This window comes from Triticum aestivum, chromosome 3A (genome assembly GCF_018294505.1).
Source record: "Triticum aestivum cultivar Chinese Spring chromosome 3A, IWGSC CS RefSeq v2.1, whole genome shotgun sequence".
NCBI lineage: Eukaryota > Viridiplantae > Streptophyta > Magnoliopsida > Poales > Poaceae > Triticum > Triticum aestivum.
The window spans coordinates 57637985-57659701 of NC_057800.1; the positions used below are offsets into that span (position 1 = coordinate 57637985).

General features: G+C 42.8%; 2 protein-coding genes across 2 annotated transcripts; both read right to left on the reverse strand.

Annotated features, from left to right (window-relative positions):
• Positions 1-1252: 1252 nt before the first annotated feature.
• LOC123056774 (uncharacterized) lies at positions 1253-10511 on the reverse strand. The gene is made up of 12 exons (XM_044480049.1): positions 10244-10511; positions 10037-10134; positions 9350-9443; positions 8424-8520; positions 7935-8040; positions 6257-6315; positions 5843-6011; positions 4158-4337; positions 1965-2132; positions 1682-1879; positions 1506-1605; positions 1253-1428 (listed from the first exon to the last, which is right to left on the reverse strand). Exons 1-12 carry the CDS (start codon positions 10509-10511, stop codon positions 1253-1255), a joined length of 1713 nt encoding a protein of 570 aa, XP_044335984.1.
• A 5463-nt stretch (positions 10512-15974) lies between these two features.
• Positions 15975-18769, reverse strand: LOC123057872 (uncharacterized). Its single transcript, XM_044480747.1, has 3 exons — positions 18649-18769; positions 16372-17009; positions 15975-16256 (listed from the first exon to the last, which is right to left on the reverse strand). Exons 2-3 carry the CDS (start codon positions 16957-16959, stop codon positions 16140-16142), a joined length of 705 nt encoding a protein of 234 aa, XP_044336682.1. The 5' UTR covers positions 16960-17009; positions 18649-18769; the 3' UTR covers positions 15975-16139.
• Between the last annotated feature and the right edge of the window lie 2948 nt (positions 18770-21717).

Here is a 21717-nt window from a genome sequence, read left to right on the forward strand (position 1 = left end):
TGAGCACGAGGCGGATTGGATCCGGTCGTGTCGGGTGGAGACTGGTGGAAGCCGTGCGTGTCGGATGTGGATGGGTGGGATCTGTGTCGGATGTGGATGAGTGAGCTTATGTGGTGATGTGGCATACAAGTTAGGAAAGTATAGACACCCAAAGACGTAGGTGATCGTAGTGTGGATGCTGGCCATATACAAGAAAGTATGGTGCCGTGTGACGAATAGAGGCGGAAGCGGTGTGTGGCGGTGTGAAGGGCCTTAACCCAAAAGGAGGTGTGTTTTTCAAAACATCGAAGGGGAGGTGTTAGGTTGGCTTGAAGAAGAAGAGTACGAGCGATATCATTTGTGGTGTGAATCATGCTTTCGCCCCTCCCATTTTGTGGTGAGGTATGTGGACAAGAGAAGCCATAAGTGATGCCATGAGTAGACAAAAAGTCACGTAAGGAGCCATTAATAAACTCACCACCATTTTCATATTGCATGCTTTTAATAAGAACATGAAACTGGTTTTGGACAAGCGAAAAAAGCGACGTAGGGTGAGAGAGGTGTCCAATTGGAGCGTAGGGGAAACGACCATGAAAAATGTGTGTAATCATCAAGAATTATTAAATAGTACTGGTAGCTGAAAAAACTTACAACGGGTGAAGTCCAAAGGTCACAATGAATAAGCTGAAACGCGACAGTAGTAAAACAATGGGATGAAGGAAAAGCTAAGCGACACCTCTACTATGGGAGGCGTGGAAAACGGCTAGTGTCTCCATGACACCAAAGAATAGTCGGTATTCACTGATTTCACTCCGTTGGATTTTTGTATGAGACGCTTCTTTCATTGCGGGTCATTTGACTAAAGAATTGATTATAGGCTAGCAAACATATTTGATTCTAATCTGCAAAAACAGAGATGGGGCAAACCACCAGGTGTTGTGTGATCTACTGACCCAATACAAGAAATGGGTGAAAAATATAATATGAACGACAATGAGAACAAGATAATATAGTGATGATCTTTTTCTTGAATTGTCCTTGTTGAGAGAGACTTGAGAAAATTTGATGGACAAGCGCATGTATGAACGTTACCATATTGAACTAATTTTTCTTTTAAATATGTGAATTGTTGATCAATAAATTCCTGTATTGTCCTATATATGGGCGTGTATTGCTAGTTTTTAGCAAAGTTTGTGCCATTTTTTGTGTGCGTCGACCCTCAATCCAGCTTGTGAGCTTCAACTAGCCAGCTTGTCAAGCCTCACGAGCTTGGTCAGAGGCTTGCGCTTGGCTTGTTGGACCTTCGAGCCGGGCCGAGCCCGAGCCAAACCCAGCTGTGCCTCGAAAGCCTTGAGCCCCAAGCTTTCTGTCCAGCCCTACTTGCAAGGGTCTTGCCCATCTTCTTTGCCGGGTGCAAGGTCGCCACATGGACAGCCCCCTTGTTGTCACCTGCAAGAAACGCATATAATCAAACACCAAAGCCGCGTAGATTACGATGGAGACGCCACAAACTTGGCATTTCACACCTGTCTTCTGGCTCGGCGGTGTTGCGACCTTTGCCTTCTTATTGGAAGCATGCATCTTGAACGCACTTTCAGCTGCTCTCCTCTTCCTTGTCCCTGGCTTCTGCATAGATGGTGTTTGTGTCAGGTATCATTAGGAGAAAAAAAATGTAACAGGGGGAAGCACATCAAGCACAAACCTTGGGTCTATCATCTTCCTCTTTTCTGAGACATGAATTTTTCTTGTCAGGAACCGCCAAAGGATCTTCACTAGCTGCTGCCTCCATTAGCTTGAGATGTGACATAGCATCATTTTTCAAATCAGGAGCTGCCAAAAAAATTTCGGTGAATCTCAGTATATCTTGTTTGCTATACTCGCCATAGTTTGGTATAATTTCCTGTGCCAAACAAAGAAAACATGTCTTGTTCGTCAATAACCACTTAATTATCACTTGAATTATCGTTTGCAGCAACTCCACTAACCTCGGAGAAATGGAGACGGTCTGCAATAGCTTTTGCAAACTCGAGGTCAGACATGTGACGCCCATAAAAGCAGTCATTAAATTTATGGTGCAAGAACACAAAGAGACTATCTGAAGTTAATTCTAGTATGTACATGTAACCAATAGTGGTTATAAACTCTCTGTCAATCTGAAATCGATAAGATAAAAGGAGATATAAGCACCGCAGGTTAAGACATGTGATGCTAACCTATTAAAAACATCAACCCTTAAATTTCACATAGATAGCTTGATTAGACAATTTGTAATAAAAAATGTGGATTGTTTTTCTAGGAAACCTTCCGAGACTAAAAAAGAGTATTGACATCCTTCCTACATATATGTTACAAATAATCATCAATCAGTAAATATGCTTTTGCAAGGTCAACAAAAAATATGTAACAAATGTAGAAAATTTATGAGCAAGCTATATGCACCGATACAAATTAACATCAACGTAGAGTAGTAGACATAGTGCAGAAACCAAGGATCAACCTTCTTTGCACATTTCAGCTTGGTTCTCATATATCTTGTGCAACGACAACTTTTTTTTAAATAATAAACTCCCAAGTTACATTAATATCAATGCAATCAAAATGAATTAAGGAGGTTGACAACATCGCCATGAACTCCCAAGTGACATTAATTATCAATGCAATTAAAATATATTAAGGGTCATGATAATTAATTCATATCTGAACATGATATATTAGTTGCTTTTGAAATGAATTAACCAAAAAATTCGCAAATGCGTGTATTACCAGGCTGGGAGGTTAGTCGGATTTTTTGTTCATGCTTAATGCCATTACCTCCACTAATGTATGCACAGAAACGGACTCTCTAGGAATTGAAAGGAACGTCACAAATAATGGTTAATTTCTTTTAGGCGTGTGTCGGTTATTATCATGCTTTCAATAACCAAAGTGATGCATAACAGTGAAACACCCCTAAATCACTGCAGTTTGTAAGTGGGCTCAGTAACAATGAAACACGAGAACAACACATAGATTAACTTTACTGCATGCAGTATGTGTGTGGGGGTAGAAAAGAACGTCAGTCTTATGGATAATTTGTTCCTTCGAAGGCAAGGGGCTTATGTTACGTGGTGAACTCGTGATCTTGTCTGTGAAGTTCTATTAATGGATCTTGTGTGTGAAGTTGTTACAGGGGTACATGAAAACCCTACTAAAGTTTTCAGAAGTTGATTCGCTTAAGGAAGGTAATAACTGTGGATCGTTGTCACTTTAAAAGGACTAGTATTTTATTACCCTCATGTTTATTTCTTAGTTTAGTTCATTCACTATCTATAGGTGTAATCTACAGTCTCTAACTTTGTGTTTGCTTATCTAAACCTTTAATTACAGTTATAGATACAGCAATGCAACACACAATAGCAGTCGAGAGTGGTTTTTCTATACCCCAGGTAGATGCACCCCCGCTACACCCACGATCGACAGTAAGTAGTGGCTACACCCAAGTTCGATGGACCCACATGATGAATAGTAATAAAATCAAAACAAATATTAAACAAAAATCTGAATCTTCGTAGCATTGACTATGAACAAATGTTTTAGGTGCTTGCAATGTTTGGTGCTCAAATAACATCAAATGATCTCTGTACAAATGAAATATAAATTCTTTTCAAACAGTGCACATATGTTTGAGCATAATTTTCTTTTGTACAGAGTTCCTCGGATGTTATTTGGCCGCCATATTTTGCAAGCACCTAAAACATTTGGCCAAAATCGAAACTACAAATTTTCAGATTTATTTTTTGATTTGTTTTGCTATGTTTCCGATTGTAGGTGTAGCGGAGGTGCATCTACCTGACATATTGAAAAATCACTCTAAAAAATTGCAACTTCGATTATGACCAAATGTTTTAGGTGCTTGCAAAATTTGGTGGCCAAGTGACATCCGAAGAGATCTATACAAAACAAAACAAAATGTGCTCAAACACATGTGCATTGTTTGACCAGATTTTGTATTTTGTTTGTATGGAGAGCATTTGATGTTATTTGGCCATCAAGCTTTGCAAGCACCTAAAACATTTGCTCATAATCAATGCCACGAAGTTTCAGTTTTTTTTTACAGTTCATCATGAGGTGCACCGGACTTGGGTGTAGCCACTATTTTCCCATAGCAGTATGTATAGTAGCAAGGGGAGAAAACTTACCGTTCGTGGTGAGACACTGAATCCACATGCTTTTACCTTCTTCTCCAATTCCTTGCTCAGCGGAAGATGATATTCATTAGTTAGATTGTCCTTTTCTTCAGGTACAAATTCACCCAGGACATACTTTAGTCTCCACGTCATCTCACGAACAATGCGTGCATCAAGCCAACAAATGAGTTTCTGAAGAAGAAACAAATATAACAATATAATATAATAAGGTAAATATTAATCACTACCATTAGTAGAAAAAGGGCCTTTAGTCCCGGTTCATAAGGGTCTTTAGTCCCGGTTCTGGAACCGGGACTAAAGGGTCGGTACTAAAGCCTCCCCCTTTAGTCTCGGTTCTAACTGGAACCGGGAGTAAAGGCCCTCCACGTGGCCGCTGCCTGGAGGTCCACCTTTAGTCCCGATTGGTAACACCAACCGGTACTAAAGGAAATTTTATGATTTTTTTTGAATTTTTTTTTAATTTTAAATTTCTGAATTATTTTAACCTCTAATCTCTAATCACGCCTCATCACTGCTCAATTTAACCTTTAATCTCTAATCACCCCTCATAATTCCAAATCATCTAACTTCCCGAACGGTCACCCATCCTCTCACTACTCCAGCCTGAGCACGCTTAACTTCCGGGTTCTATTCTCCCTCGTTTCCAAGTCTGCACTTATTGTTTCCTGACAATATTAAGATGTCAATCCTATTAACCCTCAGGAATTTAGTTTGAGCATGAAGTCACACATTTCACTGTTTGAGTTTGAAACTATTGTTCTAAAAATCAATAATTATTTAGTAACACTAATATTTCTTGAATAAGTAGTTTGACCACAGTTTGACCATAGTTGACCAAAATTCAAAAAAACCGAAATAATTATTTAGTAACACTAATATTCTTGAATAATTATTTAGTAACACTAATACTTCTTGAATAAGTAGTTTGACCAGATTTAACAAAAATTCCAAAAAAAACTGAAATTTGAGCATAATTTTTTTTCCTTTTAGAATTTGAGGATTCTAAAAATTTGCAAACAGGCCGTAGGCGGTCTCCATCGGATGCGGATTTTCGTTCCGGACATTTTGATATATTATATGTTTTTTCCGACATCGTATGCAAAAGTTATAGCCGTTTTACATTTTCCCTACATTTTTTGCAAAACATGTCCAAATTTAAGTTTTTAAATTTTCCTAACTAGTAGATGTAGTAATATAACTACCTCTCGAAGGATTTTATTTTTTGAAGTTTTTATCATTTTCTTTTGATTTTTTCAAAACAAAAAAGGCGATCCACAGGGGGGTAGAGTTTGAAAATGGGACCTTTAGTCCCGGTTTGAGACACAAACCGGGACTAAAGGGCATCGCACCCTTTAGTCCCGGTTCGTGTCTCAAACCGGGACTAAAGGTCTAATCTTTAGTCCTGGTTTGAGACACAAACCGGGACTAAAGGGCATCGCACCCTTTAGTCTCGGTTCGTGTCTCAAATCGAGACTAAAGGGCTCAGGTGAACCGGGACTAAAGCCTTAGCCGCACGAAACGGGACCAATGCTCATATTAGTCCCGGTTCATGATTGAACCGGGACTAATGTGAATATTGCCCCGTGACCAAAGCCCTGTTTTCTACTAGTGTACACTAAAATAAAAGAATTAAGGAAATACAACAATAGAGTAGATTAGGGTAAACATTAACTCACAAGTTTGTTCTCAAAAACATACTTAAGTTGTGCGTCCGGAACGATCAACGGTTGTATAAAATTGAATTTTGGGATGAGATTTTCCAGATCCTTACCGGGACCAACAACACTATCCCAGGCAATAGATTTGTTATCAACCTTAATGAAACCAAGGGTGGAGATAGCCTGCAAATAGGATGGTGTGGAACACATCTATTAAAGGATTGGAACGCAACATATGTACAGTAAAACTGTAAAAGAGCACAAAATAATAAAGGCCCAACACTGTCCAAAAACTAGAATAAACTACCTAAATTTCAGATGAACTAAAATGTATGATACCGAGAACATAAATGAACAAATATGCATTGAAATAAGTAATTTCAGGTGGTCAACCCATCAAAATGTTAAAGGCTTGTAGACGGCAACATGTACTCTAAAAGAGCACAAAACAGGAAATGCCCAACAATAGTCCAAAAACTAGAATAAACAACCTAAAAGTTAAGAGATTGAGAACTAAAAAAACAATTTAGCACTGAAAGAAGTAAATTCAGGAGCTATACTGTACATCGTGTGCATCACTTAGACGAGTAAACGATGCCCCACTAGTAGAAAACGGAGCTTTAAGACCGGTTCGTAAGGGCCTTTAGTGCCGGTTCCATAACCGGCACTAATTGGTGGGCACTAAAGGCCCTCCCTTTAGTACCGGTTCGGCACGAACCGGCGCTAAAGTGCCACCACGTGGCGTGAGCTCGCGCCCTGGTATGGGGGACCTTTAGTACCGGTTGGTACTAAAGGTTTTTTTTGAATTTTTTGGAAAAAAAATTGATTATTTTTTTTCGATTTTTAATTTTTCTGAATTATTTGGTGATTTAGTCTCTAATCACCTCTCTTAACTGCTCAAGTGTGGATCACTCATTCCAAATCATCTAACGTCCCGACCGGTCACCCATCCCTCTCACTACTCCAGCCCGAGCACACTTAACTTTCGGGTTCTATTCTCCTTCGTTTCCAAGACTGCACTTGTTGTTTTCCTGACAATAGTAAGATGCCAATCCTATTAACCCTCAGGAGTTTAGCTTGAGCATGAAGTCACACATTTCACTGTTTGAGTTTGAAACTATTATTCTAAAAAACAGTAATTATTTAGTAACACTAATATTTCTTGAATAAATTTGACCATAGTTTGACCACAGTTTGACCATAGTTTGACCATAGTTTGACCAGATTTGACCAAAATTCAAAAATTGAAATAATTATTTAGTAACACTAATATTCTTGAATAATTATGTAGTAACATTAATACTTCTTGAATAAGTAGTTTGACCAGATTTAACAAAAAAAATTAAAAAAACTGAAATTTGACCATATCTTTTTTTCCTTTTGAAATTTGAGGATATTGAAAAATTGCAAACAGGCCGTAGGCAGTCTCCATCGGATGCAGATTTTCGTGCTGAATTTTTTGATATATTATACGTTTTTTTCCGACATTGTATGCAAAAGTTATAGCTGTTTTATATTTTCCCTACATTTTTTGCAAAACATGTCCAAATTTAAGTTTTCAAAATTTCCTAACTAGTAGATGTAGTAATATAACTACCTCTCGAAGGATTTTATTTTTTGAATTTTTTATCATTTTCTTTTGATTTTTTCAGAACTGAAATGGCGACACACGGGGGGGGGGGGGGGGGTAGAGTTTGAAAATTGTCCTATAGTGCCGGTTCGTGGCACAAACCGGTACTAAAGGTTAGCCCTTTAATACCGGTTTGTGACATGAACCGGTACTAAAGGTGATCGTGGGGCCCCAGCCTGACGCCAGCCTGCCATCACTCCTTTAGTATAGGTTCATGGCACGAACCGGTACTAAAGGTTCAGCACGAACCGGCATTAATGCATAGTCGTTCGAACCGGCACTAATGATACCATTAGTGCCGGATCAAATTCAAACCAGCACTAATGTGCTTCACGTTTGACCCTTTTTCTACTAGTGCCCATATCTCCTGTAAAAACAAAAGAAAAAATCTATGAGGGATAAGGTGTAGGGCTCATATTTAAGGGAAGGAAAATGGATTATAAATCACACCAGGCCGGAGCCTGGAGGACAGTGCGGTACCTCAGGGTACTGAAGAAATCGCGCTGAAACACTGAACATGGCAAAACCTGACGGAGTTTCAAGCAGCATCATCCTAAATGAATGATGCTTAGGAGGTGCACCGTCTCTGCAAGTGCAAGTAAGACCAAAGCAATTCAATGAAATTGCCAACGACCAAAGAATCATAATAGCTTCCCGCCGCCCTCTCACTATCATGAGATTAGGAGGGTTAATCATCACTATTCTTCCATTTTCGGGCATAAAGATGGTGGCATATTTAGGGATGTAGCAACCATTTGCCAATATCACATTATGTATAATGCAGTTCAAGCCATATCTCAGAGGAAGGAAAGAAAGTATGCACTTACTTTTTTTCAAGAGGCAGTAGATTCACATCACAAAGGGCCCGGTTTGGACCGAGGAAACATCGTTTGAAACCAGTGCCACGGTCTGTAGATATCCTCTCTGGCTCTAAAATATTTAATCAAATATGCTTGTATTAGCAAATACCTATAACTAAACAAACACTTGAGGAGAACACCAACCTCAATGGTACAGTTAAATTTGACAAGGTTGAGCTGAGGACTCCCATCGGTAGCGCACAACACTTGAAAGTTACAGAAGATAAAAAAAGTATTAGCATCATAAATACACGAAAGAAAACTAGATAAGAACATTAGCACAATGCAAAACACTTGTGAGGTAAGAACTTAGTGCTATGCTATGTGTATCATACTAGAACATAATGCGGCTAAATAATGGCATATGGGAAGGAACTTAGCAAATAGATAAATGAACATTTGTAGGAAAAAGCAGTATATATCATAACAAAGTAAGTGGAAAGAGGATTTAGCTTATATATGAAGTAGGAAACATCGTCATTTCAAGAGTACATCTTTAGGCGACTAAACAAATATCATTTGTTGCTCTAAAACATTAGCAATTTTCTTTTTTTTTAGAATATAACAGTAACAATTCAATAAGATGAACTACCGTCATCTTACTGATCAACGACGAACTACGTCAATAGTCCAATGCAGGCTTGGTGAGGGCAATGTGGTTTCCCCCTGATTGAAGCATAGGCAGACTACTCACTACTAACCCCATCGTACTGTACATTTTAGCTTCTAACTTTTACTTGTAACCCCTGGCCTTCTTGGCCTTTCTCTTAATGAAATGAAATCAGCGCTCGCTGTTTTTCGTCATAAAAAAAACAGTAGCAATCCAAATAAGATGTCGAGTGCTAGACAACGATTCACAAAAGTTACTTGCATTGTGCATGCATAACTGATGTATACCCATAATCAAACCTCTAGCAGTCAATGCAGCACATATAAAATCCTTGAAGCTAATAGGATGACAAATTCAGGGTAGATCGGACTAAGGATCAAAAGAAGTCAATTGCAATACATTCAATGGTTCGAAACTTCACTCACCAGAGTCATAAATACATACACGGAGATCCATCTGCGGGGGCTTGATTGCAGGATCTAATAGAAGATAAAAAGCTCTTCCCTTAGCATCCATCAACTAGATAAAAATAGTATTAGAAGTCTATATATGCAGGGGGTCAACGATTAAAAGGTATTGCACAGTGTGCATTAGTGTGGTTTTCTGTAGCTCAGGCTACATGGTATCCCTTATCTTTGCCATCCATTTATGCATCGTGATCCGTGCAGGCGCATTTATCTTTTTTGTTTCTCTCAAATGACACAACATATAAACTTCAATTTTTGCAGAACAACAATACATTCTAACTATAATCTGGAAAAAAACTTTCAGATTTTTTCATGCATTTTAAATACTTAAAATAATATTTTTATTCAAACAAAATCTCATTTTGTATATTTATATCAGACCAAAAAATCTGAAAGTTTTTTCACACATTAATGTCCTAATGTTTGTTCGATCTGCAAAGTTTGAAGTTCATAAGTTGTTTCATTTTAGAGAAACAAAAAAGAGAAATCTTGTTATTGTTAGTTAGTTGAAGAGTACGGATCTCAAAGCAAGGCTGTAGGGTTGAGGATAAGAGGTTCCATGTAGCCTGAGCTACAAATAAACTTTGCGTTAGTACACGGATTAAGCACTTGAACAAATAAATGGTTGTTCAAGTAAATACTCACGGCCTTGTGGATTTGGATGTCGATGTCCTGCATGGCGGCGCTCCGAGTCCCAGAAGAGTACCACCCTAGGACGACGGAGCCAGGAAAGCGCTTCTTGTCTGCAGAACTACAACCCAACAAGCAAGCCTCATCAAACCCAACAAAACCCTTGGGAGGATTCTGATGAGGCTGGGTAATTGGGTATCCTGAAAATACCTATCAGCTTACAGTGCTCCTTCTTCTCCAGCAAGGCGCGGCAGAGGGTTCCTGAGACGGGGTCGAGCAGGAGGTCCAGGCTGTCCACGATTTCAACCGTCCGCCTGCTCTTCATCCCGATGACGCACCCAGACATCCTCGAGACATCCTCCGACGACAAGAAGCTACTGTCCTTGACGCGGTTGTGGTGCACGAAGAAGTTGCGGACGACATTGGGGTGCAGCCTGAAGGCGCAGACGCGTGTGCTGAGGGCGCCTGTGGCCGCGTCAGGCGGTGGCATCGTCGGACGGGTGGGGTGGGGGTGCTGCGGCGGCGAGACGATGTGGAGGAGAAGGCGATCGGTGAGTTTTTTCCTTGGGGAACACTTTCACGTATATTGGTTTGATGTGCTTCCCTCGGCCTGGTCCACGACCCACGTTGATATGCTTCTGAAATCTCAATAGTACGGCCCAAAGTGTTGGCAAATAGGCTCAAGGTGGTGCTCCCAGAGATCATTTCAGAGAACCAGAGTGTGTTCATACCCGGAAGGCTGATTACAGATAACGTGTTAATAGCATATGAAGCTTCTCACTTTCTTAGGCAGAAGAAAAATGGGAAGGAAGGGGTGGCTGCGATCAAAGCGGACATGAGCAAGGCATATGATCGTGTGGAGTGGAGTTTCCTTGAGGCAATGCTATGCAAACTTGGCTTTCATAGACGGTGGGTAGAACTCATCATGAAATGCGTCACAACGGTCTGATACCAAATCAAAGTGAATGGAGTGTTAACTGAACAATTTGTGCCAACACGAGGGCTGAGGTAGGGGGATCCACTCTCCCCTTACCTCTTTGTTATTTGTGCTGAAGGTTTGTCCGCGTTATTGCATGAAGCTGAGGAGCAGGGGAGAATTAGTGGCGTCAAGATCTGCCAAAATGCTCCCAGTGTCTCACATCTTTTGTTCACCGATGACTCGGTGATTTTTCTGAAGGCAAAGCAGGAAGAAGCCGCTGCTCTCCATGAGATACTATAGTTGTATGAAAATTGTTCGGGTCAATGCATCAATCATGAAAAATCGGCTATCATGTTTTCGCCCAACACTGACGTGGCCGTGAAGGATCAAGTCAAGGCTGAGGTTCAGATTACCAGTGAGGACTGGAAGGATCGCTATCTTGGGCTTCCTGTCCACGTTGGGCGGTCCCGTCGACGCACTTTTGCATACATCAAAAGGAGCCTATGTGGGCGAGTTCATGGTTGGTAAGAAAGGCTACTAGCGAAGAGTGGTAAAGAAACCCTGGTGAAATCCGTGGCACAGGCGATTCCGACCTTCCCCATGTCGTGCTTTGATCTCACAAAGACTTTTTGCCAAGAGCTAAACACACTCATTGGGAGGTTTTGGTGGAGTCATCAGGATAAGGAGAATACAATGCATTGGCTCAGTTGGGACACCTTGACGAAACCAAAAGCGGAGGGAGGTTTAGGGTTTCGGGACATGCACAACTTCAATCTCGCTATGCTCTCACGACAAGGCTGGCGCCTACTCCAAAACCCGGATAGCTTGTGTGGCAGAATCCTCAAAGCCCGATACTTCCCTCACTGTGAGCTCCTAGAAGCAGTGCCAAGGCCTGGAATTGGTAAAAAAAGGGCTACATATGGAGGATCGGAGACGGCACCAACGTGAACATCTGGTCTGACCCTTGGATACCCCGGGCATGGTCTCGACGAATCATCACGCAAGAGGACATAGCCTGTTAACCTCGGTCAATGAACTTATCAACCCTCTCACAGGGTTTGGGGACGAGGACCTGGTAAAGGTAACCTTCTGGCCGGATGATGCTAGCCATATCCTCAAAATCCCGTTACAGGAGGGGGTGGATGACTTCAGGGATTGGCACTTTGACAAGAAAGGCAATCACTCGGTCCGGAGCGCGTACAAGTTGCAGGTTCAGATCGAGAGGGAAGAGCAGGGCGGGGTACCAGGGAGCAGTGACATGACGGCTGGCAACCTTGAGAGAAGCCCGGAACAGTCGTGGAAGAGGATCTGGAAGCTGTCATGCCCGCGTAAAATCCAAATGTTTACTTGGAGAATCAAACATGAGTCCTTGGCACTTCGCACAAATCTGACCCGGCGAGGAGTTAAACTGGAGTCCACAAAATGCCTATTTTGTGGTCGAGCGGACGAGGATGGAGCTCATTTTTTTTGTCAAGTGCAAATCCATAAAGGAAGCTTGGAGAGCCATGCAACTGGAACGATTCAGAGCTGAGCTAGAGCAGTTTACGTCCGTACATGCAATGCATGACTTTCTATGGGGGCTAGATGAAAACACGCGAGTGCAAATCCTCACTTTCTGGTGGCATTGGTGGAATAATAGAAATAAAGTCAGGGAGGGAGAACTACCTGTCCAGGTGGCCGATCTGATCAGGCGCGCCATGAGCAACACCTTGGAGTATATGCAGCTGTTTACAACGAAAACAAAACCCGTTCCAGATTGCAAATGGCAGCCCCCGCCACATGATAGAGTGAAGATCAACCTCGACGGTGCCTTCACGCCAGGAGAGAATTTTATGACGTGGGGAGTGGTGATCCGGGGTCACACGGGAGAAGTGTTACTGGCGCGAGCTGGTCGCACAGAACATACCGCCGATCCGTTTGTTGCAGAAGTGATTGTCATGTCCCAAGCAATCTCGATGGCTGTTGATGTGGGTGCACTAGGGGCGATCTTTGAGACGGACTCCAAACTACTCCAAGAAGCGCTAGACTTCACGAAGGCGGACGCATCATCGCATGTGGCCATCATCGAGGACATCAAATTTCAGCTGAAGATGTGGTTCTCCAACCAGTCCATTAACACATGTTGTCGCAATGCGAATACTATAGCTCATGAATTAGCAAAACTCGGTCGCTCGTGTAGCTTCAATAGCTGTATCGAGTGGGATTCGAATGTACCGCCCGCTGTGGCTGTTTGTGTTACGGGTGATTTGCCCGTACACCGTTAATTTATAAAGCTTTGCTTTGCCCTTAAAAAAAACTTCTCTATGTATGACCAGGTCTTATAGAAAAATATATAACAAGATCTACAACTATATCAAACTAATTTCATTAGATTCTTCGTAAATTATAATTTTATACTATATACATTTGATGATGTATACTTCTATAAACTTGATTAAATTTAAAGAAGTTTTACTTAGAACAAACCTAAATCTTCAAAACGGAGGGAGTAACCTCCAATCACGACCTATCGAGTTGATTTCAATCAATTCAGGGCCGCCGCTAGCTGTCGGTCCCTCCCGATAATTAGCAATCATGCACAATTGGCATGCATTGCTTCCAAGTATTCCCACTAATTTTTTTTTATGAAACCTGACACATTGGCAATTAGATACTCCCTCTGTCTCACTAGTGTCACAAACACTCTTATATTATAGGACACATGAAGTATATGATAAAAATAGGTTTAACACGCTAATATATATAGTCACGGGCTTGACGGGGATACCAAATAGGTTTAGCACTATAATAAGGGTGAAAGCGTTTGTCTTATTATGACCGCTTTGGCTAAGTAGAGATGATATATTGATTTCAATGGCAAAATATCTTCTTTATGCATGTTATATACCGTTGTGTGCATTGGCTTAATACATGATCTACGCCGGAGTACTAACCGATGTTCAAGATGGTGTGTATGCAGTTGGAGTGGGTGGTCAGGGAGTTTTTTACCCAACATGTGTGACGGGAGACGACTAGCATAAGATCACAATTTTCCCCTCTCACTAGGATTTCGCTCTCTCGTTGGTGTCTAACCGGTGTTAAGTATTTTCTTTTCCTACCAATTTCCCATGTGTTTGGTTTTAGCCTTGGCTTGCCAATATTTTGGTCAAGTTTTTGCTATCCCATGATTTGGAAAATTGAACTAGAGTGGGGCAAGGAGCACTGGGATGCCAAAAAATTGGCCATGATCGAAAGAAATACCAAGTTTTCATCATGGCCAAAATTTTGGTAGGGTAACTTTTGAACACAATCCAAACATACCTTTAGGCTTGCAAGGGTTCCGTTCAGCATGATTCAGGGGTAGTCCTCGAACCGCTTCTTGACCTTGACAAACCCGGGGTGTGGTCGTGGTAAGGTTTTATGTTCTCCACCAAATAGTAGATTGATTAGGGTTTTATGGCAGAGGCACGCGACAAGTTTGTCTTTTAGTCCCTCGGGAAAGGAAGACACCGGGTGCATGATGGAGCGCCTAGGACTCCGGAAGGAAGATCTGGACCATGTGATTTTTTTAGGAGGAAGATCCCTTGTCGGCATTGTCTACTTGTTGGATGGCAGTGGCTAGAGTACATATGTATGGACACATATGTATGGACAAGGAGTGCATCCAATATTAGTTCATCAAGAACATGGGGTCAACATGGAAGTTAGCTTAGCACGTTCTTATACAAGCACTCAATGATAATAGGTATACTCTGCAATTCTCTTGCTTGGGGAATTGGGGGAAGTACTGAAGGCGGGTCCTGGATATTCTGAGGACAGACAATAGTTGTTGTGGGAAATAATTAATCGCATATGTGGGTCCCATTAGTCCTACATGGCTGATAAACACCAGTCTAAGACGGTTAACAGAAGTCCAAGAGAGCCATCATGGTTAACAAAAAGTCCAAGGAAGCCATCATGGTCAACAAGTCAAAGGAATAGTACTAAATAAAATATCAAGTTAAAGAATGAAGGGAATAAGTAAAGAAGCCCAAGCCAATAAGCCAATAGAGGGCCCAATTAGTCAAGGCCCGTTTATGAATGGATGAGAAGGAGTGGCTCAATATGTCATACTTATACTGGATTACTACTGCAAACATGTAGTAGTACATGTTTGCAGTAGGAATCTGGGAAAATTTCAGCCTATTTGGACAACAAGGTTGGTAGATATTTGCTATTTTGCTAGACAGACCCAAGTTTTGGTTCAAAAAAATATTTTTCAAAAAATCCAGCAAATACTGCATGTTCCCAAATAGTAATCTAGTTAGTAAAGTTTGAGCTTATTTTGATAATAAATTAGGTGATATTGGCTAGTTTGCTACAGATCCAGATTTTTGGTTCAAATTTTGATAATGATAATTTTGAAAAAAGTAAAAAAGGTAATGTTTTTAGTAGTAATCTGAAAATTTTGAGCTTATTTGGACAACATGATTAGGAGGTAATGTCTATTTACCTTCAAAATAAGATTTAGTTTTCTAGCCGTTAACTTAACTTTGAGCCCAGCCTTCATTTTTTTTTCTGGATTCGCCACTGATCATATGGAAGTAGCATATGCATTTTCCCTATAGAGAATGGAGAATGGACTCAGAGAACTACATCAGCAGCTCCTACTCACCAACCGGTTTTTCTTTTAAACCCCTGATCCCGAGCGTGCTTCCTGTCAACTTGGGTATGAAGCGCAAAGGCTATGGTATCTAGAGACAACGTGACACATGTGGTAAGCAATCCAAATAATTCAAGAAAAAAAAAGGCTGTGGTATCTAGATATGTTGATACGTCTTGCTCCAAAATTGGTCATGCAATAGGATAGCTTGCTTTTCTGTTATATCCCTCTGCTCCTCATGGCTCTGTACTGATTAATGGAATCCCGGAGAAAAACCTGCCCTAACTTTATTAAGCAAAGGTAGTAACTAGGATTATTAAACAAAGTTAAAATGGTCGGAACATAGTTCAAATCTCGAGTGAATTGGCAATTCTAACAAAATGCTCCTCACCAAGCAAAGGTAGTAACTAGGATTATTGAAATGTCCCTGTATTAATTCATATGCACTTTGGCAGAATCACAACAGAAACCAAAGAAGCATCACGGCTAAACAAGCAAGTACTACTATAACAATACAAAGTCATATGGAAATCTATCTCCTTTCTCTCGTAACACTATCAATAAGTTTGTGGACTCGTTCATAACTGAATGACTTCCTCAGGAGGTTCTCTCTTGCAGCGAGCATTCTTCTTCGGCAGGAAGACGTCAGTCAGGACGGTCTTCGACTTGAGGGAAGTAGCGAGTATTCCCAGCGCCTACATTTCAAAATCCAACGCATTAAAATCAATTATCGGTTCAGTTCAGGGAAAAATCACCACCTAAAGTTCAAAGGCTCGGAAGAAATTAAGGCACTACACCAAGTAGAAGTACCTCTTCCTTGCCGATCTTCACTGTCTTCTCCTGCATCACGCTGAAGTCCTTGACGCCGCACTGTGCAAACCGCGTGATGCCCAGCATAGGGATCGTCGTGAAAAAAGACGCCGGCGTCACCGAGAGGTCGTCCCGGACCGTGTATGTGGACGCAGGCAGCACCGTGGTCGTGGCTGCTGCGGCGGGAGCCACGTTCCCGTAGGCTCTGGCGGGGGCGAGCATCGCGGCCGCGTATTCACTGCTATGCTCATTGTACGAGTTTCTAGTGTTACGGTGTGTGACATCGCCGTTGGTGAGCTGCGCGCTCAGCAGCTGCTGCAGGCGGGAGAGCATGGCAGGGCCAACTTCCGGGCTGAGGCGCAGCTCCTTGCTCTTGTAGTTTGCGTCCAGCTTCTCCATGCTGCCGACCACGTTGCCGATGCTGCCCACCATGCGCTCTTTGGTGAGCAGGGTGGTCACGGTGCCCAGCGGCAGGGAGAGGAGGCCGGAGAGGAACTCCACGACGTCGCTGCCGGCCTCGGCAAAGCACACCTTCTGAGACTTGGTGTCGATCAGGAGCTTCATCGATAACTCATTGGTGGTCGCCATGCTATTTATTAGTTCCCTATGTTTCTTCTCAACTATCTGGTTCCTGCTGCCTGCCAGGAGTAAAATAAAGTCAACTAAACTTTCAGGCTTTACAACTGTTGTAGTTCAGTTCTTACGAAATGGTAACACTTGGCCAGAAATATGCATATCAGTATCTTCCAACAGCTGTTTTAAAAAGATGGAACAACCACAAATTTTTTGTAGACTGTACCCACTACCAAGAGATCCCCATATGGAAAATAACTTCAGATTAGTAGTCAAATTTAAGGGTAAACCACAAGGTAATTAGCACAATAACGCAAGCTATGAAACACTAAATCAACACGAAACTTTTAGTAGCTCATATTTGTGATAAATATGCTCCCTCCCTTTCTTCATGCAGGGTATATCTTTACTATCCAATTTTATCCAGTTCACTTGATCAATTCTAGGATACATACACCGCAATGAACAACAAATGCATAATGTGGGGGTAGTGCATGCATTTCTCTATAGTGGATGTTGATATATATTTTTGGATATTCAACTCAGCCAACGGTTTTGAATATCAATAGGGGAAATGTTTTAGCCCATTTGTAAATATAGAAATATATAGAGTAATGCTAAACTAAGCGTGAGTGTAGAATAGCTTATTCTACACCCCAGTAACGGTACATACAAAATATGGTAACCCACTATGTAAAATATAGTAATTTTCATAAAAATGTAGTAAATTACAAACATAGATGATAAAAAAATATTTTCCGAATTACTACATTTTGTACACCGTTTTACTAGATTTTGTACATAGCGTTACTACAGGGTGTAGAATAAGCTATTCTACACTCACGCTTAGAATAGCGTTACCCTATATATATACATACAATAATTACTTTGCCATCTATGGACAACTGACAAACACAAATAGAGTAAGAGATGCAAACACGTCGTTGAAGCAGAGGACATTCACTGAAAAAAGTAGCCAATGATCAGAGGAGGATTGTTGGTAGAAAGACCAAGGAATTAGGAGGATTTATTCAAACAGAAAACCAAATGTTAGTGCTTTCTTCTTCTAGAAACGACCCTCCATTCACGTTAGCCTATAAATATCTCAAAGCCCAACCATGCATGTTTTTTCCCCACTGTGTACATTTCAGATATAAGTCTTTTTTAGGGGTAGATATAAGTTTTTATATCCTTCAAATGATATAGCAATGTCAATGTAGCAGAGAATTAAAATTAAACGGATAACAAATACCAAATATCATGACATATGGCAGATCTAGCAGCGCAATAAACGTATATGTATGTATGTATGTATGTATGTATGTATGTATGTATGTATGTATGTGCGGACCACTCTGCTCGGTGGTGGCGCTACACATACTTTGTGATGTCAACTGGCATCACATAATGTGCGAATCCCTCTTACCAAATTGTATATTTATGACAAAATATAAACACCAAGAGTTCAGATGATATGGCATCACAAGGTTCTGGAGTATCTTACAAGACATGGATCAGCATTCAGTTATGACCTAAATCCGATTATGATGATATAGGCCATGAACTGATCAATACCCTTGTAGATCTACCTAGCCTCTCGCACCCAAACCCAACAGCACCCAGCCGGCGCAGATTACATTAAAAAGCAAAAGGCAGGAGAAGTAGTCCGTGCATAGCACGGTGGATTCAGAGTATGTCGCTCACAGTGTCGCCTATGGTGCCGCCCGCCGGCGATCGAAGAAGAGATTTGACGAGCGATCAGGGCGACGACTCAGCGAGGGTTTTGCGGCTGCGTTGGTTGGGCCATATAGTAGGGCATTCCTATGGAAATAGCCGCCCTGTTTTTTGTCCATCGAAGGCCCGGACTTCTCGTCCTGAATTCCCGGCAACAGGCACCTCCTAGTTTTGCGTTTAAAAACCACTCAAAAAATAGTTTTGCTTTTTTAAAACTCCATTTTGATGCAATTGTTTTTGGTTTTCTTGGGCTTCTTTATTGTTTAAGTTGGCCTTTGTTGAGTTAATTAAATATTCTGCAATGTATAAACCTTGTTTGGCTTCTACAGGCGTCAATGCTTAGAGCATCTCTAACAGTCGTGCAACGAGCGGCGTGCTAAAACAGTTTTTTGCGCGCAGAAATAGCGGTTTTTTGCGCGCGGCAGGGCGCTGGCTTCAGCAGCGGCTGCAAAATATTGCGCGCGCGACCCACTCCAACAGACGTTGCAAAAAAAGGGCGCACGCGAGCAAGCAGAACACAAACTAGTTCAACCACATAGATAAATTCAACGATACAAATAGAAAAGTTCAACCAAACAGTACAAACTAGTCCGATACAAATATAAAACTAGAAACTACAGTGACTACTCTGAGTCGTCGTCCTCCTCCTCCTCGCTTGTGTCGTCTGACATATCAAGAAACACGTCTTCCCACCGATCGTCGTTGTCGGAGAAGAATGATGTCTGTCGCACTGCGATATCGCCAGTGCCTTTCGACGACGCATGTCCGCCCGTTCCGCGCGCCGCCTTGCCATCCTCTCCGCCCAGAAGGTGCTCTCGTTGGCGACATCCTCCGGGTGGCGCTGGCGCCACTCCACCATGGCTCGCTCGTCCGCCTCGGCGATGAGGAGGCGGCGCTGCTGCCGATGGTGTTCCTGAAGGTCGGCGTCAGTTACTAGCCGCGGCGGAGGGGCGAGGTCATGCACCTGCTTGCATGTCCAGACGTCCTGGAAGTTCATCTGTGCGCGAGGCCTTGAGAGGCGCCACGTCGCCGCGTCGTACGCGCGGGCGGCCTCGTGTGCAGTCTTGAACGTCCCGAGAACGAGAAGCGTGCCACCGGAGCGGATCTCTGCATAGAACGCGCCGGAAGGGCGGACGCGGACGCCGCGGTAGCCGGAGGCGCTTCGGCGGCGCAGATGCATGCCGGCGGTGGGGGAGAAAGCGTCGGAGAAGGCGGCGCGGTGGGGCGCCGGGTGCGAGGAACTAGAGGGCGGCGGGGAGGGGGGAGAAGAGGGCAGCTACGCTCGAGTGTGCGGTGACGGCACGGGCACGCGTGTTTTATAGAGCGCGCCCCGTCCAAAACTGCCGCGCGCCGGTCCGTTTTCCCGCGCGCGATTCTTTGTCGCGCCGAAATTTTCCGTGCACGCTCGAGCGTGCGAAAACGCTCCGCGCGCGCTATTGTTGTTGTGTTAGAGATGCTCTTACATGTGTTATAGACTACTAGCAAAAAGGCCCATGCGTTGCAACGGGATGAAAAAATAGCACCTTCAAATCAAACCACTGAGAATATAATACCTACAATAATTATACTAACATACTTCAAATTACATTAGTATACAAATGTACATATTATTCAATCGATAAATTTGACATTTATGTCTTTAGCTCAAAGCCATGCTTCACTACTAGGAAAAAGCTTATAGACAGATGCTTACTAGTAGCGAGGGTTTATAACCCTCGCTACTGCTACTTACTAGTAGCGCGGGTTTTTAACCCTCGCTACTACTAACTTGATACTAGTAGCGCGGGTTTTTAACCCGCGCTACTACTAAGCGGTCTCTACCGTGCCCTCTCGGGACATGCCATAGTAGTAGCGAGGGGTACAAACCCGCGCTACTACTAAGTTGATAGTAGTAACGCGGTTTTACACCCCTCGCTACTACTAAGTACGAGGTAGGTGAAATCCCCGTATCCTCAGCCGAATCCCTCCTCTCTCCCTCACTTTCCCCCTCTCTCACTTTCCTCGTCTCTCCCTCATACTCCAGCGGTGGCCGCCGCTGGTACACTCTACTTTCTTCGCCCCCTCCCTCTCTGAGATCCCTTCGGTGGGCGGTCGCCGGAGCTCCTCGCCACCGCCAAGATGCGGAAGCGCGACCACGGCATCCTCCTCCTCGCCGCCTTCACCGTCTTCTTCTTGCTCTAGGTCAGCCCTCCTCCCCCCCTCTCTGATTCGATCCGGAACGCTAGCTGACCCATCCCTCTCCTCCTCCGCAGCACGAGGGCGACTTCTCGTTCCGGAAGACATGGACCGCCTTCTGCCGCCGCTCGTCGCCGACCTCAATGGCAACGCCCGCCGTGAGGTGTTGCTCCCCACGCACGATGCCAAGATGCAGGTCCTCCAGCTCCTGGCCCACGCCGGGCTGGCCTCCGCGGCCGCCCTCGACGGCTTCCACGAGGCACGCGTCATGGACGAGATCTCCCTGCTCCCGGCCAACGTGCGCGCGTCATGGGGTCGAGATTTTTTTTTGGTTTTTCAAATTAATAGTAGTAGCGCGGGTCACAGACACGCGCTACTACTAACACACGTACTAGTAGCGCGGGATGCACCGCGCTACTACTACTAGTTAGCTATAGCACCGTAGTAGTAGCGCAGGTACCCGCGCTACTACTAGCTTTTAACCCGCGCTACTACTAGGCTTTTTCCTAGTAGTGCTTCATTACTGGGAAAACATATGAAAACGTGAGGATGTGCCGTGCAACGCGAGCATCTTGTATGTTTTGTTACACCTACAAAACTTATGCTCGTAGAAAATTAGACCTCAAGCTAGAGAAAACCCATGTGTTTGCTTTATGAAAATTACAGATTATAGAAAACATGTCAGTGTGTTGCAATGGAAGAAAAAATATCAAACCCCCAAGCCCAATAAACATGACTCAAGAGCCCAAACAGATACACACCCTCTATTTCAACAAGACACTCCATTTTAAAAATAGTAGCTAATTCAAAGTTATCCAATCAAATACTAACTGGCCAGTTCCACTAAAAAGAAAATTTAATTAG